Source organism: Somniosus microcephalus, chromosome 6 (assembly GCF_052327205.1).
Source record: "Somniosus microcephalus isolate GS21.2 chromosome 6, FLI_Smic_1.0, whole genome shotgun sequence".
Classification (NCBI taxonomy): domain Eukaryota; kingdom Metazoa; phylum Chordata; class Chondrichthyes; order Squaliformes; family Somniosidae; genus Somniosus; species Somniosus microcephalus.
The window spans coordinates 112,289,106-112,315,828 of NC_140992.1; the positions used below are offsets into that span (position 1 = coordinate 112,289,106).

A 26,723-nucleotide genomic window follows, 5' to 3' on the forward strand; every position below is an offset into this window, starting at 1 on the left:
GAGGAACACTCCAACTCTTAACAACCCCGATAGAGGAACACTCCAACTCTTCACAACCCCTATAGAGGAACACTCCAACTCTTCACAACCCCGATAGAGGAACACTCCAACTCTTAACAACCTCAATAGAGGAACACTCCAACTCTTAACCCCAATAGAGGAACACTCCAACTCTTCAGAACCCCAATAGAGGAACACTCCAACTCTTCACAACCCCAATAGAGGAACACTCCAACTCTTCACAACCTCAATAGAGGAACACTCCATCTCTTCACAACCTCAATAGAGGAACACTCCAACTCTTCACAACCCCAATAGAGGAACACTCCAACTCTTCACAACCTCAATAGAGGAACACTCCAACTCTTTACCCCAATAGAGGAACACCCCAACTCTTATCCCCAGTAGAGGAACACTCCAACTCTTAACCCCAATAGAGGAACACTCCAACTCTTCACAACCTCAATAGAGGAACACTCCAACTCTTCACAACCCCAATAGAGGAACACGCCAACTCTTCACAACCTCAATGGAGGAACACTCCAACTCTTAACAACCCAAATAGAGGAACACTCCAACTCTTAACCCCAATAGAGGAACACTCCAACTCTTAACCCCAATTGAGGAACACTCCAACTCTTCACAACCCCGATAGAGGAACACTCCAACTCTTCACAAATCCAATAGAGGAACACTCCAACTCTTAATCCCAATAGAGGAACACTCCAACTCTTCACAACCCCAATAGAGGAACACTCCAACTCTTAAGCCCAATAGAGGAACACTCCAACTCTTAACCCCAATAGAGGAACACTCCAACTCTTAACCCCAATAGAGGAACACTCCAACTCTTCACAACCCCAATAGAGGAACACTCCAACTCTTCACAAATCCAATAGAGGAACACTCCAACTCTTAATCCCAATAGAGGAACACTCCAACTCTTCATAACCCCAATAGAGGAACACTCCAACTCTTCACAACCTCAATAGAGGAACACTCCAATTCTTCACAAATCCAATAGAGGAACACTCCAACTCTTAATCCCAATAGAGGAACACTCCAACTCTTCACAACCCCAATAGAGGAACACTCCAACTCTTCACAACCTCAATAGAGGAACACTCCAACTCTTAATCCCAATAGAGGAACACTCCAACTCTTAACCCCAATAGAGGAACATTCCACCTCTTGGCAACCCCAATAGAGGAACACTCCAACTCTTAACAACCCCGATAGAGGAACACTCCAACTCTTCACAACCCCAGTAGAGGAACACGCCAACTCTTAACAACCCCGATAGAGGAACACTCCAACTCTTCACAACCCCAGTAGAGGAACACGCCAACTCTTAACCCCAATAGAGGAACACTCCAACTCTTCACAACCCCAATAGAGGAACACTCCAACTCTTAGCAACTTCATTAAAAGAACATGCCAGCTCTTAGCAATGGCATTAACGAACTCCATTAAAAGGGATACTGCAACTCTCAGCAACCCTATTACAGAACGACAAGCTCTTAATAACCCCATTAAAGAAGTACACCAATTATTAGCAACCCCATTAAGGGGACACTCTGCTAATCTATCTTTAGATGCAGTGTGAAGCTCCCGCTTCACTGTCCCAGGATCTTCCTGCGGTAGTTTTCTGCTGTAGACCCATATTCACTAGGATCTCGATTTACACTGCCCCACACTTATTTTGTGCAGGACCTTTACAGCTAGCCGACAGAGGGGACTTCCGTGCTGTTAGATTTCAGAGGTGAAAGAATAATGTCTAATGCATGGCACCAGTCCATCATCTGCCTTGAGGCAAGGTGTCAAGTCCCAATATTTCTTTAATATGTGTACTGGACAGTTTGCAGTAACTGTGCCAAAATCAGATGTCTAACTGTTGGTGTTCAATCGCAGGCTGCACCACAGACATTGTCACCAGTGATCATTCACCGGTGTTTACGACCTTCGAGGTGGGAGTGTCAACGCAATTTGTGTCTAAGACTGGTTAGTAACCATTAAATCTTGTTATTTACCCTTTCAGGCCCACAGAGGGGGTTCTGGACTGAGGCTCAGTGGAATTAAGGGCCCAGCACCCGTACGGTGTGATATGGGGCTGGTAGAGCTGCCCATTCCAGAGCCCCTCAAGTGACCACAAACCTGGGGCGGCCAGGCTGATCGTAATGCTTGAGCCTCATTACCATAAATGTTTTCGCTGACCCGCCCGAACCCGGCCAGATCCACCACCTGGCTCGTGGGCTGGCGAAGGTATTTGGCGGCAGGAGGTAATTGGTGAGTGGGGTGGTGGGGGGCCTCTGGACTGGATTGGGTGGGGGGAAGCCTGAGGCAAGGTAGGCCCAAATCTTCCTTGTGAGCCCCACAAGGAAACTTAAAATTAAACTTTATTACTTGTCTTCCTGGGCCTCTACCGACCCACAATCCGGCTCCTGAAAGGTCTAGCCTGATGGGGAAGCCGTCACTGCTCTCCCGCTCAGGCCTCCGACTAACGGCAGGAAGGCCGCGGGATCAGAGGGGTAAAGTGACTACCCTCATTTTAACCGCCCCCCCCCCCCCCATCCCTCCACTTGGTTTCCGCCAGGTGGGAGGAGTTAAAATCGGAGACGCACTGTCTGGACTTTCACATGAAGAATAGTTGGGTGAGGTACCAGAAGGCAGCCCGTGCCTGTAAAACCCATGCCCCCATCAAGAATCAGAGCCATCAGGCGACGAGGGGAGAGACTTGAGGGGAGAGGGAAACATAAAATTGCTTCCATAACTGCTCTGCCTCAGTCAATCCGGGGAAGAGAACTGCAAACCCGGAGCCAGTGAAGAAGGACAGTGGTGTATGGAACTTTAAACAGGAATGAAAGCAGCTGATGTGAGGTTCACAGAGACATTAATGACTGAGATTGTACTAACTCACCGCCTTCACTCCTCAGACCCCAACAACGCTGACTCTCCAGGCACAATCAATTTTCTCATGTGTGAAGCCAAATTGAAAACCAAATCCAAGACAAAGTTCTTCATTGAATTCCACTCCAGCTGCTTAGAAAGTAAGAATACTCACTTATCAGTGTCCCTCGCCCAAGCCCCCATTTGGGTCTAGCAGGTCATATCGCACTGTCCCATTCCCTATGTATGGTTGAGTATGTCAACGTCTGGCTGACTAGCAACATTTGTATGTATTGTATGTATGTCTGTGCGTGTGTCTGCACCTCTGTCTTTGTGTATTTGCAGTGCACGCATGTGTGTGTACACTTGCCTATTTGTCACAAGAATATAATCTTGAAAATTTCAATTGAATCAACTCAGAGTCTTTTCTTTCCCAAGGAAAACAAACGTAATTTCAGTAACCTTTCCTCAGAACTGAAATTTCGATGTGTGTGCACTCCTCAGTCTGTCTGTCTCCCTGTCCCTCAGTCTGTCTGTCCTTCTCTCTGTCTGTCTGTCTCCCTGTCCTTCTGTCTGTCTGTCCCTCTATGCCTCTGTCTCTCTGTGTGTCTGTCTCCCTGTCCTTCTCTCTGTCTGTGCCTCTGTCTCTCTGTCTGTCTGTCTCCCTGTCCTTCTCTCTGTCTGTCCCTCTGTCTCTCTGTCTGTCTGTCTCCCTGTCAGATAGCTCCAGTTTCAGAGCTAGCACTGGCAGATGTGTGATGGGCAGAATGGCCTCCTTCTGTGCTGTAATAGCTGATTCCACTGAGTGGGGTCTGTCTATCAGCAGTCACTCGGCCTGCGTAACCTGGCCATTGAAGTTTCTAGAACACCGTCTCCAGCTGTTTGCAAACCCTTCACTCTGCAGGAATCTATACCAATCTTGTGCTTCCTCTAGATCTTGTGAAGAGCGCAGAAGGTGAGAACCAGGAGTCTAGAGATGAGAACCTGACTGTTGTGTGGAGCACTCTCCCCGAGGTAACCGAGACTTTCTTGTTGGCTAATTTCTCATTGTCATCAGCTTTGCTGCGTTCCATATTTCTTAAGAAATCAGCTCATTTGTTTTGCAATAAGTGCTGGTCAGAGCAGTTGTAATAATTATAAATAGTAATTCTACTTTGTGTTTTTGTAAGGAAATAAAAGAAAGAAAGACTTGCATTTCTATAGCGCCTTTCACGGCCACCGGACGTCTCAAAGCGCTTTACAGCCAATGAAGTACTTTTTGAAGTGTAATCACTGTTGTAACATGGGAAACACGTCAGCCAATTGTGCACAGCAAGCTCTCACAAACAGCAATGTGATAATGACCAGATAATTTGTTTTTGTTATGTTGGTTGAGGGATAAATATTGGCCAGGACACCAGGGATAACTCCCCTGCTCTTCTTCGAAATAGTGTCAACAACCTTCTGATTCAGAGGCGAGTGTGCTACCAACTGAGCCACAGCTGAAACTCTTACCCTTACCCTACTGAATAAACAGGAACTCTGTACAGTTACATCGAGATTAATCCTTACCCTGCTGAATAAACATGAACTCTGTACAGTTACACCGAGAATAATCCTTACCCTGCTGAATAGACATGAACTCTCTACAGTTACACCGAGATTAATCCTTACCCTGGTGAATAGACATGAACTCTCTACAGTTACACCGAGATTAATCCTTACCCTGCTGAATAAACATGAACTCTGTACAGTTACACTGAGATTAATCTTTAACCTGCTGAATAAACAGGAACTCTGTACCAATCTAGGCTTCTTGGCCAATACATGCTGTGATTAGATGCAATAATTAATTAATCTCTTTGTTTGTCCTCACTGTAGTTGAACAGGGAAAGATTTGACTGCAGTTACAGAGAGGGGCAGTGATTGTGCCCCAGGCCTGACTCAGAATCAGGGCAATGAACAGTAAAATAGCACATCAGCCGAATATTGTTGATATTCGGGCACCATCTCTCTATAACTATCTAGACAACTACAAACAAAGGAATACAATGCATGTAGTATATTTAGACTTTCAAAAATCATTTGTTAGAGTGCCACATAAGAGACTTGTGAAGATTGAAGGCCCATGTTGTTAAAGGTAAAGTGGAATAATGGATAGAAGGAAGGCTGAAGAATAGAACACAGAGTGAGAGTAAATGGATGTTACTTGGGTTGTCAAGATGCAGATGGGGATCTATATTGGGACCTCTCCTGTCCTCCATGTACATAAGTGATTGAGACACAGGCATCGACCGAACAATAGCAAAAGTTGCTGACGGTACCAAAGTAGAAAGCACGGCAAATTGTTACGAAGAACGTGAGAGCCTACAGGCGAGAACAGGTTGCAACAGTGGGCGGGTAGGTGGCAGATACAATTTAATTGAGAGATATATGAAGTTGTACATTTTTTGGAAAAAGAACAGAGAATGGAAACCTAAATGGTAAAATTCTCAATGGCACAGAGGAGCAGAAAGATCTAGGAGTATAATACATAGATCTAGAGGTGTAGATATACAGATCTGAGTTTCATATTCATGGGTCATTGAATTTGTGAATCTATTCAAGACATTGGATAAGCTGTAGTGAGAGTATTGTGTGGTGTTTTAGGTACACCATTATAGAAAGGATATTGGAGCCATGGAAAAAGGTGCAGCATCAATTCAGTAGGATGATATCAGGGATGGGAGGATATCACTGTGAGATACTTGAAAACCTCACAGGAGCAGAGAAGTATCGAAAATTCTGAAAGGGTTTGAGAGCATGAATAGTGAAAAATTATTTGCACTGGTTGGTGAATCACTAACAAGGGGGCATGAACTCAGGAATAGTCCGACAAGGGTAAAGGTGGGGGAAGTAGAAGGAATGTGTTAATGCAAGAGGTTATTAGAATATACACGGGTTTACTGAAGACAAGTCAATTGCAGTGTTTAAGGAGAATTGGATAAACATTTGAAGAGGAAAAATATTTAAGGGTATGGGATAATACAAGAAAATGGGATTGGAAAGGATAGCTCTGATGAGTTGCTAGCTGGCAAAGTCATGATGGCTGACTGGCCTCGTTTTGTGCTGAATCTTCTAAATGTTCATGCCCTGGTGCTTCAGTGATACTAGTGTGTAAGTGAGCCTTGTAAACCAGTAGGCCCCAGGCTTGAGGCCTGGGCTTGTTGAGTGGACGATCTTGGCCGGAATGGCAGTAGGGATGTTACCTCACCAGCCTAAAAGCTGTAGGCTCACAGTTGAGAGATACCAGAGAACAACCAGTGCCATCAGCAAGAGTCAGTGCCTTTGAAGGTGGGCCGATAGGGGGTTTAAATGACTGGTAAACATATCTTACTGAAGCGTTCAATGCTGCTGGCCTCTTAGGTCTGGCCTCTTAGCGCCTGCAACTCGCCGTCTCTCTTTTTCCCCCACAGTTAATACCCATTATCTCTGACCAAGAGTATTTACTGGACCAACACATCCTCATCTGCGTCAAGTCCACTGACAGCTACGAATCATACGGTAAGCATGAATGCACATGGGTATCTGGACGGACCCTGTACGCAGCTAAACAGAGAAGGTTCCCACTACAGTTTCTACTCCTAGGATGCCAGGTGGAGACTTTACAGCATCTGTGCAGAGAGGTGTAACCTGGAGCTTAAGAAAGGTTAAAGATAAGAGAGGTCATTTGGCCCATCGGAGACCATCCCTCTATTTCTTTAACTCTCCCATTGAAGTCAATCCCTCTAGTACATCAACTCTCCCATTGAAGCCCTTCAGAAGGTAGTGATGAGCCGCCGCCTTGAACCGCTGCAGTCCATGTGGTGAACATACTCCCACAGTGCTGTCAGGGAAGGTCCAACATTTATGACCCAGTGAGGGTGGAAGGACTGGGAGAGATGTTCGACATAATGCAGTGGAGCAATGATTGTTCAGCTGAAGCACTCTTCATTGAGCTGCAGTCAAGTGTGGGACTCCTCCTGCTTCTTCACCATCCATGATGTCATCACTATGTCTCCCTCATCATTCTGAAGGTCCATGCCCAGTGGTGGCTCCATGTTTTGTCCCCATTATGCAGTAAACCACTAACATACAGGACACTCTTTGTGGGTTGTACTGCAGGAAGCCACCAGACCTGTTCAGATAGTGGAATGAATGCTCGAGGACTCTGATGGGCTGCTTGATGAGGGCTCTGGTCGAGCCATGGATCTGACTAGCCCTGTTCCACCATCGAACCTGGGTTCCTGAGAGCAATTGTGCCAAGGATAGCCCTTGTCCCCAAGCAGCTAGCCTCTCGCTTGCTGTGCAGGGGAAAAGAGTGGGGGGCGGGGAGGGGGGTGTTGGAGGATTGGTGCAAGGTAAAAGTGTCAAGGCAGCTGCCAGGAAAGCGGGCACAGAACCTGTGTGCTCCACTGTGAGTGATCACACACCAGTTGCACATTAATGGAGTGCAGGACCTATGAATCATGAAGGCAGTGGGGTCGTGTGAAGGAGCCCACAGGGTGATGTGTGTGCAGTCAATAAGGCCCTGGACTGGGGGAACGGTAGCATAGCGGTAATGTTACTGGACTAGCTAATCCGGAGACATTAGTTCAAATTCCACCACGGCAACTGGGGAATTTAAATTCAATTAAATAAATCTGGAATAAAAAGCTTGAATCAGTAATGGTATGAGTGTTGTAAAAACCCATCTGGTTCACTAATGTCCTTTAGGGAAGGAAATCTGCTGTCCTTACCTGGTCTGGCCTATATGTGACTCCAGACCCACAGCAATGTGGTTGACTCTTAACTGCCCTCTGAAATGGCCTAGCTACAAACCGCTACAAAGAAGTATACTGCTTCACCTCACAGACTGCAGCGGTTCAAGAAAGCAGCTCACCGCCACCTTCTTGAGAGCAATTAGGGATGGGCAATAAATGCTGGCCTTGCCAGCGACGCCCACATCCTGTGAACAAATTTTAAAAAACAGCCTGTAAAAATGTGCAAGCCCTATCCTGCTGTTTCCGTACGCCCCTTCTAACCTTCTAATTCCAGCAGAAACTTTCCCTCACAGCTTTCTGTTTAACAGTCAGTGTTTCTGTCCAAATATTTTCCTCCCTCTCTCTTATTACTTAAGCAGTTTAAGTAAAGGGGAAAAGTTAAATATTTGGGATTCTGTTGGTTTAAGAAGAGTAAAACAAGGTTACACTGCAGTAGGAGTAAATTGGCACAGCAGGCAGTGGAAACCAGTTTTCTAACCAATCAGCAGGGGTGACTCATTTGGCTGTAAACAAACAAACAGTATAAAAAGACCAGTCCTAGTGCGAGCAAGCACTGAGTGCGAGTCATCAAAGCGTGCTGTGAGTTTGGGGAAGTGTGAGTTAGGGTAAGTGGGGTGTTAGGTGCTCTTTTCAAACTTTAACTCTGTGGGTTGTAGCTAATAAGGCCTTTCTGGTGCAGAGTGACTGTTGGTAAACCATTTAACTGGTGTAATTAGAGGGATTGAGTTAATTTAAATCCAATTAATTAAAGGGGATACCAGCATCTAAAATCGGGCAGAGGGTGTCCATAACTAACAATAAAAAATGTAATTAATTACATAGAATGGAGCAGGTGATGTGTTACTGTTGTGAGATGTGGGAGCCGGTGGACCCCATTGAGGCTCACGGTGATTACGTCTGTGACAAGTGTCTGCTGCTACAGGAACTCCAGCTCCGTGTTGATGAGCTGGAGTCTGAGCTTCAGGGAGGGGGAGAAGTACCTGGACTCTGTGTATCAGGAGGTGGTCACACCTATGAAGTTAATTAATTCAGATGTAGCCCATGGTCAGGGACAGGATGGTGTGACTACGAGTGAGGCAGGTACGGGGATCCAGGAGGTAGAGCTGGAGGAGCCACAGCCCTTGCTCTTGTCCAACAGGTTTGAGGTTCTTACTCCCTGTGGGGACAGGAGCAGGGACTGCAGGGAGGATGAGCAACCTGGCCACAGCACCGTGGAATGGGGGGCCATTCAAGAGGGGGGAGTAAATAGAAATGTTGTAGTGGTAGGGGATAGTATTATTAGGGGGATAGATAGAGTTCTCTGCAGCCGAGAGCGAGAGTCCCGAAGGCTGTGTTGCCTACCCGGTGCCAGGGTTAAGGACATCTCCTCTGGGCTGGAAAGAAACTTGCAGTGGGAGGGGGTGGATCCAGTTGTCGTGGTCCATGTTGGTACAAACGATGTAGATAGGACTAGGAAGCCGGTTCTGTTAAAGGAGTATGAGCAGCTAGGGGTCAAATTAAAAAACAGAACCTCAAGGGTATTAATCTCTGGATTATTACCTGAGCCATGAGTGAATTTGGCTAGGACAAATAAAATTAGAGAGTTAAATGCGTGGCTCAAACACTGGTGTGGGAGAAATGGGTTTTGCTTCCTGGGACACTGGCACCAGTACTGGGGCAGGAGGGAGCTGTTCCATTGGGACGGGCTTCACTTGGCCAGTGCTGGGACTAGAGTCCTGGTGGATCATATAACTAGGGCTGTAGCGAGGGCTTTAAACTAACTAGTCGGGGGGAGGTTCCTAGAGAGCAAATAATAAAAATGACAACAGAGAAGGTCATAGACTTAGGTAGCAGTGGGGAAATTAAAAACCAGAGCGTGTCAGGAAGGGGCAGAAGGTATGGAGTAAAAGGTAAAGTAATAAAAAGGGCAAAAGCAGGAACTAAGTGTCACAAAGCATATTTGAAAGTTCTCTATCTGAATGCACGTAGCATTCGCAACAAAATAGACGAGTTAATGGCACAAATAACTACATATGGGTATGATCTTGTGGCCATTACAGAAACATGGCTGCAGGGTGACAATGCCTGGGAATTAAACATACCAGGTTATTTAACGATCAGGAAGGACAGGCAGGAAGGAAGGGGAGGTGGGGTGGCTATGTTAATAAAGGAAGGAATCACTGTAATACAGAGAAATGATATTGGGTCAAAAGATGAGGATAATGAAACAGTTTGGGTGGAGATAAGGAATAATAAGGGGAAAAAAACACTAGTGGGCGTAGTCTATAGGCCTCCGAACAGTTGCAACTCTGTTGGACGGAGTATAAATCAGGAAATAGTTGAGGCTTGTAATAAGGGAACATCTATAATTATGGGGGATTTTAACTATCATATTAATTGGACAAATCAAATTGGGCAGGGCTGCCTTGAGGATGAGTTCATTGAGTGTATTAGGGATGGGTTTCTTGAGCAGTATGTAACTGAACCGACCAGGGGCCAAGCAACCTTAGATCTGGTCCTGTGTAACGAGACAGGATTAATTAAAAATGTCCTAGTAAAGGATCCCCTTGGAATGAGTGACCATAACATGGTTGAATTCCATATTCAATTAGAGGGTGAGAAGGTTGGATCTCAAACAAGCGTGCTAAGCTTGAATAAAGGAGACTATGAAGGTATGAGAGCGGAATTGAGTAGAGTGGATTGGGAAAATAGATTAAAGGGCAAGACGATGCATGATCAGTGGTGTACATTTAAGGAGTTATTTTACAACTTCCAAAAAATATATATTCCACTGAGAAGAAAAGGGTGTAAAAGAAAAGACAGCCATCCGTGGCTAAGTAAAGAAATTAAGGATAGTATTCGACTAAAAACAAGGGCATATAAGGTAGCCAAATCTAGTGGGAGAATAGAGGATTGGGAAAATTTAAAAGACAGCAAAAAATAACAAAAAGATTGATTAAGAAAGGGAAGATAGATTATGAAAGTAAATTAGCAAAAAATATAAAAACAGATAGTAAGAGTATTTATAGTTATATAAAAAGAAAAAGAGTGGCTAAAGTAAATGTTGGTCCCTTAGAGTATGAGACCGGGAAATTAATGGTGGGAAATATGGAGATGGCAAAAACACTGAATGAATATTTTGTATCAGTCTTTACAGTAGAGGACACTAAGAATATCCCAACACTGGACAAACAGGGGGCTATGGGGGGGAGGAGCTAAACACGATCAAAATCACTAAGGAAGTGGTACTCGGTAAAATAATGGGACTCAAGGCGGATAAATCACCTGGACCTGATGGCTTACATCCTAGGGTCTTGAGGGAAGTGGCGGTAGGGATTGTGGATGCATTAGTAATAATTTTCCAAAACTCCCTGGACTCAGCAAAGGTCCCGGCAGACTGGAAAACTGCTAATGTAACACCCTTATTTAAAAAGGGCAGTAGACAGAAGGCTGGAAACTATAGACTGGTTAGCCTAACATCTGTGGTAGGTAAAATTTTGGAGTCCATTATTAAGGAGACAGTAACGGGACATTTGGATAATCATAATTTAATAGAACAAAGTCAGCATGGTTTTATGAAGGGGAAGTCACGTTTGACAAATTTGCTGGCGTTCTTTGAGGAAGTAACATATAGGGTGGATAAAGGGGAACCAGTGGACGTAGTGTATTTAGACTTCCAAAAGGCATTTGACAAGGTGCCACACAAAAGATTATTGCTTAAGATAAAAAATCACGGGATTGGGGGTAATATTCTGGCATGGATAGAAGATTGGCTATCTAACAGAAGGCAGAGAGTTGGGATAAATGGTTCATTCTCAGACTGGCAATCAGTAACTAGTGGTGTTCCGCAGGGGTCAGTGCTGGGTCCCCAACTCTTTACAATCTATATTAACGATTTGGAGGAGGGGACCGAGTGTAACATATCAAAGTTTGCAGATGATACTAAGATGGGAGGGAAAGTAGTGAGTGAGGAGGACATAAAAAACCTGCAAGGGGACATAGACAGGCTAAGTAAGTGGGCAGAGATTTGGCAGATGGAATACAATACTGGAAAGTGTGAGGTTATGCAGTTTGGCAGGAAAAATCGTAGAGCAAGTTATTATCTTAATGGCAAAAAACTGGAAAGTACTGAAGTACAAAGGGATCTGGGGGTCCTGGTGCACGAAACTCAAAAGGTTAGTATGCAGGTGCAGCAAGTGATTAAGAAGGCCAATGGAATGTTGGCTTTCATTGCTAGGGGGATAGAATATAAAAATAGGGAGGTATTGCTTCAGTTGTACAAGGTATTGGTGAGACCGCACCTGGAATACTGCATACAGTTTTGGTGTCCATACTTAAGAAAAGACATACTTGCTCTCGAGTCAGTACAAAGAAGGTTCACTCGGTTAATCCCGGGGATGAGGGGATGGACATATGAGGAGAGGTTGAGTAGATTGGGACTCTACTCATTGGAGTTCAGAAGAATGAGAGGCGATCTTATTGAAACATATAAGATTGTGAAGGGGTTGGATCGGGTGGATGCGGGGAGGATGTTCCCGATGATGGGTGAAACTAGAACTAGGGGGCATAGTCTTAGAATAAGGGGCTGCTCTTTCAAAACTGAGATGAGGAGGAACTACTTCACTCAGAGGGTGGTAGGTCCATGGAATATGCTGCCCCAAAAAGCTGTAGAAGCTACATCATTACATAAATTTAAAACAGAAATAGACAGTTTCCTAGAAGTAAAGGGAATTAAGGGTTATGGGGAGCGGGCAGGAATTTGGACATGAGTCTAGGTTCGGATCGGACATGGCCCTGTGGGTAGCGGAGCGGGCCCAGGGGCCATGTAGCCTGATCCTGCTCCTATTTCGTGTGTCAAATTCTATTAGATTCAGGAGATGGTTTTGTGATAGTAGATTGGCAGTTAGGATCAGATCAGCCATGACCTTATTGAATGGCGGAGCAGGCTCGAGGGGCCGATTGGCCTACTCCTGCTCCTATTTCTTATGTTCTTATGTTCTTATGTTCTTAACCAGATGAGAGGGCCTATTCCAGGCAAGTGCCCAGGACCAGGTATTTCCCAACACAATGGTTTTGAGGCGTTCATCAATTTCTGTAACAGCCTAATGAACTGCTTGCTGGTTTCTGTCTTTGAAGGGGAAACAACTTCAATGTCTAGCCCATTAGTATCGTAACAACCTTTCATCTCAGTACTTTATTTATACAAACTTGTGTGAACTCACTTTGCTTTAAAAATCCAACACTTAAATGGGGAACCAGACGGTCAATGAGGAGAATTTCTTTTACGTAGCGAGTTGTTGTGATCTGGAATGCGCTGCCTGAAAGGGTGGTAGAAGCAGATTCAATAGTAACTTTCAAAGGGGAATTGGATATATAGTTGAAAAGGAAAAATTTGCAGGGCTATGGGGAAAGAGCGGGGGAGTGGGACTAATTGGATAGCTCTTTCAGAGAGCTGGCACAGGCACAATAGGCCAAAAGGCCTCCTTCTGTGCTGTGTCATTCTATGGTTGTAAACAGGAATAATATTTCTTATTAATGTGATTTGTACACACTGTCCTGTTCTTATAGAATCATAGATTCATAGAATGATACAGCACAGAAGGAGGCCATTCAGCCCATTGCGCCTGTGCCAGCTCTTTGAAAGAGCCATCCAATTTGTTCCAGTCCCCCGCCTTTTCCCCATAGCCCTGCAAGTGTTTCCCCTTTCTTGCCGTATCAGGTTTAACTCCAAGAATCTGCCTTGTGTTTTGCTGCCCAGGTGAGGGCTGCATTGCTCTGCGAGCCAACTCTAATGAGATAATGTTCAACATACCGCTGGAGCACCGTGGGGAGGAGACGGGCAGGTTCAGCGGCTCGTACAAGCTGACCATTTCAGAGGGGAGACAACGAGAGCGAACTTACGGTAATTTTCAGTTGGTTCTTTTCGGGACTTTAGACCTCATGTTTCGTTGACTGGTTGAGACGGAGAGGCCCGTGGCTTCACTTCACCCAGCTCCGCAGCTCCCACAATGGCTGGTGTGCCACAGGCTTCTAAAGGACACAGGCAAAGGGCAGGGAAATGGCATTGGCTCCAGTTGAAGAGCTAGCACTGACAAAGGCACAATGGGCAAGGGGGTCATCAATTTAATAGTCTCGGTAAGGGAGTGAGAAGAGAGGTTAAAAGAAATCTCTTTACACGGGGAGTTGTTGGAGTAGGGCATGCTTTGCCACAGGGAGTGGCTGAGGCAGAGACCAGTGAGCCTTTTAAGGGAAAAATGGATAAATGTTTCAAGCAGGGGAAGATAGAGGGCAGTTTGGGATTGCTGTAGCAAAGAGCCGGCACAGAAGAGATGCCCTGCTTCTGGACTGTAGGCCTCTGTGGGCCGGAGGCAGGAACTTGAGAAGCTCTCGCTGCCATCTGGTGGCAATGCAGCAAAATGACGTGGGTTTCCTCTGTCGGTTTCTCCAGCTGCACCTTTACTTTTCATTAACTCCCGGATGCCGTGGCGACAACTTGCAGATTGGTGATCGTATCAGAGTCACAGATGCTGAAAGCCTCTGCCACCTTACACAAGTGGCCCTTTTTCATGCGTGAGGCAGGACGCTCAGGCCTAGCTGAAGTTGAAGCCATACCTACTCCCAGGAGCTGATCCGCTCATCTCTGCTGGTTTCCAGCATTGCGTGGTGGACAGTACAGTACATCTTCCCATATATAGGCAGGAGGAATTGAGATGGTACGCAATGATGGAAAGACGCCAGCTCTCATACTGGGCCTCATAGGGTTCTGTGCACAGTTCTGGTCGCCATATTGTAAAAAGGATATAGAGGCACTGGAGAAGGTGCAAGAAAGATTCACAAGGATAATACCAGAACTGAGAGGCTATAGCTATCAGGAAAGGCTGAACAGGCTGGGGCTCCTTTCTCTAGAAAAGAGAAGGCTGAGGGGTGACCTGATAGAGGTCTTTAAAATTATGAAAGGTTTAATAGGGTAGATGTAGAGAAAATATATCCACTTGTGGGCGAAACCAAAATCAGAGGCCATAATTATAAGATCGTCACTAATAAATCCAACAGGGAATTCAGGAGAAACTTCTTTAAACTCAGGGATATACCTGTTTATACACTGTATGAATGGAACCGCGTTTATGTGTTCAACCATAAATGTATTTTGATGCTTTGGCAACATAAGATGTACCTTATCATGCCAATAAAGCGATTTGTATTGTATTGTATTGTATTGAGTGGTTCGAATGTGGAACTCACTACCACATGGAGTAGTTGAGGCGAATTGCATGGATGCATTTAAGGGGAAGCTAGATAAACACACAAGGGAGAAAGGAATAGAAGGTTATTCTGATGGGGTTAGATGAAGAAAGGTGGGCGGAGGCTCGTGTGGAGCAGAAACACCAGCACGGAGCAGTTGGGCCGAATGGCCTGTTCCTGTGCTGTAAACACTGTAATTCTATGTGTATTATATGTGCTGTGTTTGTATATATTTAGGAAGGCAGCACAGAGGCTGCCAGCAACACTGCGTTGTAGCAGGCCCTGTGCTGGGGTCAGGGATGCTTCTTTATGGCAGGGGAACTCCTGCCCAGCTGAAGATGTGCCCACATTTTGCAAGAGCAGGAAGTTCGGATGTCAGCAGGATATTCAGCAATGTCAAGCCTCACAGCTGAGCTGGACCCTGTCCTCACCAACACCCACGCAAAATTACTCTGTGGGGTCACTGAACAGTGGTTAGGAGCAGGAATCCTGGCTGATTATTTTCCCTTCCCTACAGCAAGGACCCTCGGCCAATTGTAGTGACCTCACACAGTCCAAGGCTGCAATTGGTTGTTTGCATGCTAACCAAGGTCACTGCCTCAGCCTAGTTGTAAATGAAATCTACAGCAAAGGGTGGAAGTGACATCAATGGTTCAAAGTCAATGACAGCGACTTGAAAACTCCAAGAAACAACCCTGGGGAAAGCAATGTGACAAGAGAGTCTGAAGGGTTGGAGTACTAGAGGGTGATGGAGCAGGACTTACTGAGTTTTGCAGACCAGGGAGATAGAACAGAGTGCACTCAGCCCAAGTCTAGCTCTTTATTTCAAGCAATTTGACAATAATCTCTGGTGGGGTTTTCTCCCCTCCCACTCCTGTCGTTGACTCTCGCTGCAGTATGGGTTCCATGGGCACTGCGTGTCCTTCAGCACCTCCTCCAAGGGGCCATTCCCCATGAATAAGTTTAGACATTGAGGGCAGGATTTTCATTGGGCCGTGGAGGCTGGATTGGAGGCGTGTGGGGGGTTAAAATCTCGAAATCGGGGGGGCACAAACCCATCCCGCCCCCAACCCGCCTCCATGCCAGTTTCAAAGGAGGCGGGTACCCGACCTGTGCTGGGACCCGCCTCCCCGAGGCGGGAAGGGGATTAGTGCCAATTAACTGCCTCTTAACAGGTAGTTAACAGGCAGTTTTTAGCCTGATCCCTATTTTTATCGCTGAAGTGTGGGATTCCCGACGGCTCCAAACCACGCCAAGTTAGCGAGGCGGACCGTCGGGCTGAAGGGCTTGGAGGGTTCGAGATGTCCGGTGTTCAGGTGAGTGATGGGTGCATGAGTGCAGAGGTAAGTGTGTTTGGTGTGTGTAAAGTGTTTAAAGAAGTTTAATTACCTTTACTTACCTTTACAGCCTTCCATCCTTCAGGTCTGGGGAGTCCCTCATCTCACCAGCACAGAAAGCAGAATGGCCGCAAGCTGTCAAAAGTTGCAGCATTCAGCTTTCTGTTCTGGAGAAATCTCTAAATCAGCCTGAGAAGAAGGAATTAACTTAGAGTACAGATTGTCAGTGTTTGACAGCTTCAAACAGCTGTCAAACGCTGATATTTCATCTGTCAAAAGCTCTTGACAGATGAAATGTCAATCTGTGACGTCACCTGTTGCCGGGTGGCCCTTAATTGGCCTGCTGAGCCCGCTGGGCAGGCTCAACAAGGTCAATCAAGTGAAAATCGCGTGGGTTGGCCACAACTCGATGGAGGCGGGACTACAACCCCGAAAGTTGTAGTCCCGCCTCCTTCAAGCCTCCAGTATCAAAATCCAGCCCTGAGTGTCAGCTCATGGAGGGTTGGAAGCCTCCAAGAACTCTGGCCTATGGGGCACAATCCGTTTCCTTCGCCCAAGCACCAGTGGCCATGCTTTCAGCCGTCTAGGCCCTCAGCTCTGGAATTCCCACCCCAAACCTCTCCATCTTTCCACCTTTCTCTTTCCTTCTTTAAGACACTCCTTAAAACCAACCTCTTTGACCAAGGTTCCTGTCCTAATGTCTCTTTCTTTGGCTCGGTGTCAATTTTTGTCTGATAATCGCTCATGTGAAGCACCTTGGGACATTTTACTACGTTAAAGGTGCTATATAAATGCATGTTGTTGTTGCCACAGATGAGCCCCAATCCTGTCGTCACCTGTTGTTCACTGACCAGCAGGAGTTACTGGATAATGATCAGGAGCAAGAACTCTGTATAGTTTCAGAGCACTAAACCTAGTGTATTACCCCTACTACTGACCCACCTGAGCTCTGCTTACATTGCACAGGCCAGGGATTGAAGCTGGGGCCTTTATAATCTGTACGGCTCAGTACTGCATAGGCAGTGTCTTTACACAGCAAGCCATCAGCATGCTCTAAAGGTGGGGTTTTAATACATAATGTGATGTTGAGAACATTATGGCTTTAATTGTGTTTGATATTCTTTAACAGGTTTAACATTAACCTTTTTGAAATTGAATTTCTTTGTCTCAGCTGGTATTTCATTGCATTTGCTTCTTGATTGCAGATTTTATACAGTTGGAAAAAGATGATATGATTTCAGTTAAGCAAAGCAAAACAAACACTCAACCAGAGCTTTCCAAAACCGGGGAACGGTCAGGAAGGTAAGATCCGGCGCGGCTGGTTTGAGATTGGGATTGGGGTTGGAATTGGGTTGAGGCTGAGGTGGATTTAGGGTTGGGATTGGGGTTCTGGCTGGTTTTGGGGTTGGAGTTAGGGCTTTAAGTTGAGGTGGATTTGGGGTTGAGGCTGGTATTGGGGTTGGGATTGGGGTTAAGGCTGAGTTTGGTGATGGTATTGGGATTGGGGTTGCAGTTGGGGTTGAGGCTAGGGCTGGAGTTGGGATTGGGGTAGCGGTTTGAGGCTGAGGTTGAGCTGTGATTGGGGTTGGATTTGAGATGGAGTTGGGTTGAAGCTGGAGTTGGTTCCCTTGCTGTTTCAGTACCATGTTATCAATATTTCAGTGGGTGAAACCGAATGATCAAACAGCCACTGTGTGTTGTAACGCACCAGGCCACTGCCTGCATCAACAGTTTTTACAAGCTCTCACTTTCTTTTTTAGTTGGGGAGGAAGAAAGAGCTGGAAGAGTGATGACATTCATGTAATGACATCATGCCCATGATGATGCGTTTCAATATGATCTCGTCATTGTTGTTTGTAAACTGGCATGTCGGATGGTTTTGCTGACATTTGTACAGGACAATGAGTTCCAAAGGGAATGGTGTGGAGGGAATACCCTGATTGGTTGAAACCACTTCATGTTAACTCCAAGAGTGCTATAAATTCAGCCCTGCGTATCCGCCCTCATCCCGCACTCTGTGTCAGTGCTGAGGTTTTTATTTAATTCTTTGTGCTACAGTTGGTTTTGTGCAGAGTTTTCTCGGTTCCCTTTAAAGAAAACCATGAAGGGTGCTTTCAGTTTATGGGTGAGAACTTTTCTGCCCACATCGAAGACTTCCACCTTCTTTCAAAACCTCAGGTTATCTGCAATAAGAAAAAAAATAACACCTTTGAGAGGTTATCTTCACATTGGTCTCCCCCACCAGGCATGCCAACTTATGCAATCACACTTCCGATGCTGAGCCTTGCCCACCAAGCATACATGACGGGAGAAAGGAGAAGAATAGTGACTTGTAACAATGATATAAGTCAGCAAAGGCAATAACACATCCCCCACATCCATCTCTCTCTTCTTTCCTTTCTCTCTTCGCTCCCTCTCTTTCTCTATCCTCTCTCTTTCTATGGAGTCTGCCCCCACACCCCCCACCACCACCCCTTCTCTCTTTAGAACCTTGTGGCTTTTGCCTTGTATACCCAGCTTCACCCCGTTCCACAATTGCCCTTCCCACAGCCCAGTCCCTCAGTATTGTTGCAGTAGTAACTGCAGAGACTGGTTCAGGACACACAGGAATCTGTCCACTCATCTTGTGCACAATCAAGGGGGATGGGCGGCCCATTGGATTTTTTTTGTCATGTGATTTCGCACTCTTCTGTTTCCTGCCGGGTAGCTTTCTGCAGAGGTGTAAGGCTGGCCGTGTACTATCTAACAATCAGATGCTGTACTCTCCAGTTAGACAACCAAGCAACCTTGAAAACCAGCAGTGTGGTCGGTTTCTCTGTTCCCCTCTGGTGTTGGCTTCTTAGAAACGGCTACACTGAACACCATTTCACCAACAGCATCCTTTCACAGTTTTGAGCAATAGCATAGGTTGGATGTTAGTGGAAGTAACCAACAATGCTTTGTGTCCCTGTCCTTTCTACACTGGCCTGTAGTTGGTAAATTCGCTTCCTGAATTTAATCCGGGTAGATCACAGGATTTGGCTTCTTTTGTAGGATCTCCTGGTCCTTAATGACATAATGTTGACACCAAATCCCATATCTAGTCTGTAGGGTATGGCCCTTCCATTAAGACTTTAGCTACTATCCATTATCTCACTCTTACTGCATCTGCAAAAAAGAAATGGGAAGGGCTCGCAAATCTTTGCACGCTGTGGGTAATTTGTGGAAGTGTGGGTGATTCCCAAGTCTCCTGGTGAGGTATTTCCCACGTCGGGTGCAGTACTTTCCTGATGCTGGTCAGGGACTTACTGCACCTACCATTAAACCAACCCTCCATTTTATTGCTGGCTCTCTCGTTAACCCAACCCTCCATTTTATTGCTGGCTCTCTCGTTAACCCAACCCTCCATTTTATTGCTGGCTCTCTCGTTAACCCAACCCTCCATTTTATTGCTGGCTCTCTCATTAACCCAACCCTCCATTTTATTGCCGGCTCTCTCTTTAACCCAACCCTCCATTTTATTGCTGGCTCTCTCGCTAACCCAACCCTCCATTTTATTGCTGGCTCTCTCATTAACCCAACCCTCCATTTTATTGCTGGCTCTCTCATTAACCCAACCCTCCATTTTATTGCTGGCTCTCTTGTTAACCCAACCCTCCATTTTAATGCACTGGGGGGAATTTTAACCTTATAAAACGGGTGGGTTTGGAGCGTACGGGGTAGTTAAATTGTTAAAAATCAGATTCCCGAACTGAACCCGCCTCCAGCCCGCTCACTTCCGGTTTTAATAGAGGCGGGACAGAGGCAGGCGGCCAACCCGCCCAGGGAGCAGAACGTCAATTTAAATATTAGAATGAGGCTGGAAAGCTCTTTTTTAACCTCCATTTTGTTTTTAACTGCACGTGGACAGGTTTTACACACTTCGTAAAACCCGGCCGTTACAGCAAGGTGGGGACTGCTGGATCCAGGAGGTAAGTGCCTTTACCCTCACCTCCTGGATTCAGGGTCCCTGCCTAACTCACCCCTCACGATCGGAGAACCCCTCACGAAGCCGCCGATCACTGCCCCCCTCCAGGCATTCTCTCCCCCACACCCCCCCGTGATGATGCTGAGGCCAGCCATTATCTTCTCTTCACCCCTCCCCCCAAATATCTGCCCCGATCCTCTCTCTCCCCAATCCTTTGACCAACTCCCCCAACCCCGATTCATTTTACGGTCCGGCCCAACCCCAGATCCTCTATCCCTCCACCCCCAATCCATTTAACGGACCGGCCCCACACGAACCCCCCCTCCCTCCTCTGTGCGGTCTTGTGCTGCAGTCCTACCTGCCTGGAGCAAGCCAGACTCTCAACCTTGCTGGCTGCGGGTGGGAATCCAAGGCCTCGCATGCAAATCAGGCCCTGCCATTAAAGTTGGCAGGGCCTGCGGGAAACCCGGCCTCCCGAGTTTCCCAACTGCCTCGGAGCCCTCCCACCCCCAACCCGCCTTCCTCCTTAAAATCCGGCCCATTGTTTCAGACTGTATCGTTGTCATCAGTAACTGTTGATACTGGTGACCACATTTTATGGTATTGTTTGATCCAGGGTTTAACACTGTACTTGTGTACAGCTTTATTGTAAAGTTAACTTGTTACCACTTTTACTGCGCCATGTGACAAAATCACAGTCACAAATCCATCCAAAGGAGCTTGTAGCTTCTTTCAGTTATAAAGGTCCCAAAATATTTACTAAATCTGTAAAGTTCATCAAAATGTTGATGAAATAATTCTCACTCACTCTGTCAAGCCCATGGCTCACTCACTCACATACTTCTAACTCACTCACTCACACCCATCATATACTCTCTCGCATCATCACTCACTCACACTCCTCATTCACACACCCATCGCTCACTCACACTCATCATATACTCTCTCGCATCATCGCTCACTCACATACTCCTAACTCACTCACTCACGCCCATCGCTCACTCACACCCATCGCTCACTCACACCCATTGCTCAATCACACCCATCGCTCACTCACACCCATCGCTCACTCACGCCCGTCGCTCACTCACACCCATCGCTCACTCACACCCGTCGCTCACTCACACCCAGCGCTCACTCACACCCATCGCTCACTCACACCCAGCGCTCACTCACGCCCGTCGCTCACTCACACCCATCGCTCACTCACACCCATCGCTCACTCACACCCATCGCTCACTCACACTCATTGCTCACTCACACCCAGCGCTCACTCACACCCATCGCTCACTCACACCCATCGCTCACACCCATCGCTCACTCACACCCATCGCTCACTCACACCCATCGCTCACTCACGCCCATCGCTCACTCACGCCCATCGCTCACTCACGCCCATCGCTCACACCCATCGCTCACTCACGCCCATCGCTCACTCACGCCCATCGCTCACTCACACCCATCGCTCACTCACACCCATCGCTCACTCACGCCCATCACTCATCGCTCACTCACACCCATCGCTCACTCATGCCCATCGCTCACTCACACCTATCGCTCACTCACACCATCGCTCACTCACACCCATCGCTCACTCACCCATCGCTCACTCACACCCATCGCTCACTCACACCCAGCGCTCACTCACACCCGTCGCTCACTCACACCCGTCGCTCACTCACACCCGTCGCTCACTCACACCCGTCGCTCACTCACACCCGTCGCTCACTCACACCCATCCCTCACTCACACTCATCCTTCACTCACACCCATCGCTCACTCACACCCATCGCTCACTCACACCCATCGCTCACTCACACCCATCGCTCACACCCATCGCTCACTCACACCCATCGCTCACTCACACCCATCGTTCACTCACACCCAGCGCTCACTCACACCCATCGCTCACTCACACCCATCACTCACTCACACCCATCGCCCACTCACACCCATCGCTCACTCACACCCATCGCTCACTCACACCCGTCGCTCACTCACACCCATCGCTCACTCACACCCGTCGCTCACTCACACCCGTCGCTCACTCACACCCGTCGCTCACTCACGCCCGTCGCTCACTCACGCCCGTCGCTCACTCACACCCGTCGCTCACTCACCCATCGCTCACTCACACCCGTCGCTCACTCACACCCGTCGCTCACTCACGCCCGTCGCTCACTCACGCCCGTCGCTCGCTCACACCCATCGCTCGCTCACGCCCATCGCTCACTCACGCCCATCGCTCACTCACGCCCATCGCTCACTCACGCCCATCGCTCACTCACACCCATCGCTCACTCACACCCGTCGCTCACTCACGCCCATCGCTCACTCACACCCATAGCTCACTCACGCCCATCGTTCACTCACACCCATCGCTCACTCACACCCATCACTCACTCACACCCGTCGCTCACTCACACCCGTCGCTCACTCACGCCCGTCGCTCACTCACGCCCGTCGCTCACTCACGCCCGTCGCTCACTCACGCCCGTCGCTCACTCACGCCCATCGCTCACTCACGCCCATCGCTCACTGACACCCATCGCTCACTCACACCCATCGCTCACTCACTCACACCACTTTGCACAATGAGTGTCTGCGCTGCAATTCTATCCGGATCTGCACTGTACTCCCCACTTTCTGCATGTGCACAGTCACAAAAGGAGAAAGGGTTAATTAATAACCTTGTAGTAAAGGGGCCTTTAGGGAAGAGTGACCATAATATGATAGAATTTTATATTGAGTTTGAAAGTGATTTAGTTAAATCCGAAACTAGGGTCTTAAATCTAAACAAAGCAAACTAGTAGGTATGGGGGGCGAGTTGGCTAAGGTAGATTGGGAAACTACATTATAAGGTATAACAGTAGACAAGCAATGGATAGCATTTAAAGAAATAATACATAATTTGCAACAAATATACATTCCTTTAAGGCACAAAAACCCCACAGGAAAAGTGGTCCGACCGTGGCTAACAAGAGAAGTTAAAGATAGTATTAGATCAAAGGAAGAGATTTATAGTGTTGACAAAAAGAGCAGTAAGCCTGAGGATTGGGAGAAATTTAGAATTCAGCAAAGGAGGACCAAGAAATTGATAAAGAAAGGGAAAATAGTATATGAGAGTAAACTAGCGAGAGACATAAAAACAGACTGTAAAAGCTTCTATAGATATGTAAAAAGGAAAAGATTAATTAAAGTAAATGTGGGTCCCTTACAGGCTGAGACAGGAGAAATTATAATGGGGAATAAGGAAATGGCAGAGAAATTAAACAAATACTTTGGGCTCGATTTTACCAGCCCTGAGGAGGCAGGTTTGGAGGCGTGTCAGCTGGTAAAAATGGAAGAAATGGCTTCAGACACCCAACCCGCCTCCATGCGATTTTCGTGAGTGTCTGTTCAGCTGCTCCCAAACTGACCTGACTCCAACCGGTGGGGCAGGTAGTTAAGGCAGTTAAGAGCCTGTTAACTAGCTTGCTAATGCTATTTTGACAGAGGTTTCCCATTTTCATGCCTCTGGCTCCTGTTTCCCATCTAGAAGAAGACGAGTGGTGGAGGACATGATCTGTGGTTATTATTGGTGCAGAACTTTAAAAGCGCTCCTGTAACATGGCTAGCATTCAAATGCAACAACTTTGTTGTTGGAGGTTTGAGATAAGATTTTGCAAATCTACTGACCTTGTGACTGGTCAAGCTGACACACATCTGCTGTTTGAACTGACTGGAATAATTTCAGGCCACTTTGAGTGTGCGCTTGCAAGCTTCTTGCCTCAACTGAAACCTATAACAACGGGATGGGAACCATTTACATCCTCTCATCCTGGTCGTCAGATTCGGAGGAAGAGCAGTGCGGCTTAGTGCTGCGGACGAACAAATGGCTCAGCACGCAACCTCCTTGAAGGAAGAGGAAGAGGAGGAGGGTGGGGCGTGATGCCTTGCGGGGCCGGATGTGGCCAATCCTGCAGCAGGCGTCCACATTGCTGGCCGTCAGGCAAGGGATGCACTCATCCATGCCAGATTTGCGTAAGCTTACGCTTCAACCACAGGTGGCTGGCACATGGAGATGAATATAAGTCCGACATTCTCAAAACCCCAGGCATCATCTGTCCAATAAACGGTGGTTTGCGCTCAGTGTCACCACCAACATTCTACATGGAAATCACCCTGAGCCCTCACTCTTGAACTTCCATTCCCCAGAACACAGAGGCCACACTTAAGCTGATCTCAGCAGATCATTAAACCTTTTTCCACACTGAACCCATGTGCGTCTGCACACAGAGCTCGAGCTCACCTCCTCAGCAATTTGCAGCCAGACTGCCTTGGTTTGCTGAAGAGGCCTCCTCCTTCCGTTTCCAGGGAAGAGGACCTCCTGACGTCCTCCAACTCCCTCAACAACAGCATGGCGAGAGCACTCATTGAACCTGGGTGCAGCCTTAGTTATTGGAGCTGCCGTTCCTGCAGCAGCCAGCACCTTTAAGAGAAAAAAGCATTAATATTACTAAGCCAATGATTGGAACAAATCTGGCATCTTTTTCATTTCATCGTCAGATAATAATTTGATATAGAAATAAATCATAAATATCTTTCTGGAATAATATGACCAGCAATTTCATTCATTAAATTTTGTTCAGAACAGACACTGTCAACTCCCCTTTCTATATAATACAGCTCCAATCCATCTGATTGACATTTTTCCCAAAGGGGACATGGCCCCTTTAACTTTTCATCCAAACAACACGTCATTAGACACGAGAAACTGACAGCCTCCAAGCAATTGCCTGGAGGGACCCGCACGTCGGCCGTAACGAGGCAAAATTGTAAGCTCTGGGAGGCGGCAGCCAGAAGCGGGTCAGAAACCCTCCGAGCAGCAGACCCACACTCAATCCGCCTCCATTAATAAAATTGCGGCCTTTGTGTCTGTCTTCACGGAAGAAGACGAGAAAAAAACTTCCCGGAAATAGTGGAGAACCAAGGCTCTAGCAAGAATGAGGAATTGGAAGAATTTAGTATTAGTAAAAAAATAGTATTGGAGAAATTAATGGGACTGAAAACCAATAAACCCCCTGGACCTGATGGCCTACATCCTAGGGTTTTGAAAGAGGTGACTATAGAGATAGTAGATGCATTGGTTGACATTTTCCAAAATTCCAAAGATACTGGAACGGTTCCCGTGGATTGGAAAGTAGCAAATGTAACCGCACTATTTAAGAAAGGAGGAAGAGAGAAAACGGGGACTACAGACCAGTTAGCCTGACATCAGTAGTAGGGAAAATGCTAGAATCTATTATTAAGGACGTGGTAACAGGGCACTTAGAAAATAATAATAGGATTGGGCCGAGTCAACACAGATTTATGAAAGAGAAATCATGTTTGCCAAATCTGTTAAGAGCTTTTTGAGGTTGTAACTAGCAGAATAGATAAGGGGAACCAGTGGATGTGGTGTATTTGGATTTTCAGAAGGCATTCGATAAGGTGCCACACAAGAGGTTATTAAATAAAATTAGGGCTCGTGGGATTGGGGGTAATATACTAGCATGGATTGAGGATTGGTTAATGGACAGAAAACAGAGTAGGAATAAATGGGTCATTTTTGGGTTGGCAGGCTGTAACTAGTGGGGTACCGCAAGGATCAGTGCTTGGGCCTCAGCTATTCACAAAATACATCAATGATTTGGATGAGGGGACCAAATGTAATATATCCAAATTTGCTGATGATACAAAGCTGGGTGGAAATGTAAGTTGTGAGGAGGATGCAAGGAGGCTTCAAGGGGATATAGACAGGCTAAGTGAGTGGGTAAGAACATGGCAAATGGAATATAATGTGGAGAAACGTGAAGTTATCCACTTTGGTAGGAAAAATAGAAAAGCAGAGTATTTTTTAAATGGTGAGAGATTGGGAAATGTTGGTGTTCAGAGGGACATGGGTGTCCTTGTACATGAATCACTGAAAGTTAACATGCAGGTACAGCAAGCAATTAGGAAAGCAAATGGTATGTTGGCCTTTATTACAAGAGGATTTGAGTATAAGAGTAAAGACGTCTTACTGCAATTATATAGGGCCCTGGTGAGACCACACCTGGAGTATTGTGTAGAGTTTTGGCCTCCTTACCTAAGGAAGGAGATACTTGCCATAGAGGGAGTGCAACGAAAGTTCACCAGACTGGTTCCTGGGATGGGGGGATTGTCCTATGAGGAGAGATTGAGTAGACTAGGCCTATATTCTCTAGAGTTTAGAAGAATGAGAGGTGATCTCATTGAAACATACAAAATTTTTACAGGGCTTGACAGGGTAGATGCAAGGAGGATGTTTCCCCTGGCTGGGGAGTCTAGAACCAGGGGTCACAGTCTCAGAATAAGGGGTCGGCCATTTAGGACTGAAATGAGGAGAAATTTCTTCATTCAGAGGGTGGTACACCTTTGGAATTCTCAACCCCAGAGGGTTGTGGAGGCTCAGTTATTGAGTATATTCAAGACAAAGATCGATAAATTTTTGGATATTAAGGGAATCAAGGCATATGAGGATAGTGCAGGAAAGTGGAGATGAGGTAGGAAATCAGCCATGATCTTATTGAA

General features: G+C 46.7%; 1 protein-coding gene across 4 annotated transcripts in view; it reads left to right on the plus strand.

The window, feature by feature from the left end:
• inpp5d (inositol polyphosphate-5-phosphatase D) overlaps positions 1-26,723 on the plus strand; it is a 309,407-nt gene that overhangs the window by 153,655 nt on the left and 129,029 nt on the right. For all 4 annotated transcript variants that reach the window (XM_085990698.1, XM_085990699.1, XM_085990700.1 and 1 more), the window contains exons 19-24: positions 1,912-2,001; positions 2,934-3,047; positions 3,821-3,900; positions 6,321-6,408; positions 13,384-13,527; positions 17,410-17,506. In XM_085990698.1, the coding sequence (XP_085846824.1) occupies positions 1,912-2,001; positions 2,934-3,047; positions 3,821-3,900; positions 6,321-6,408; positions 13,384-13,527; positions 17,410-17,506 (613 nt within the window). The remainder of the gene's footprint in view (positions 1-1,911; positions 2,002-2,933; positions 3,048-3,820; positions 3,901-6,320; positions 6,409-13,383; positions 13,528-17,409; positions 17,507-26,723) is intronic.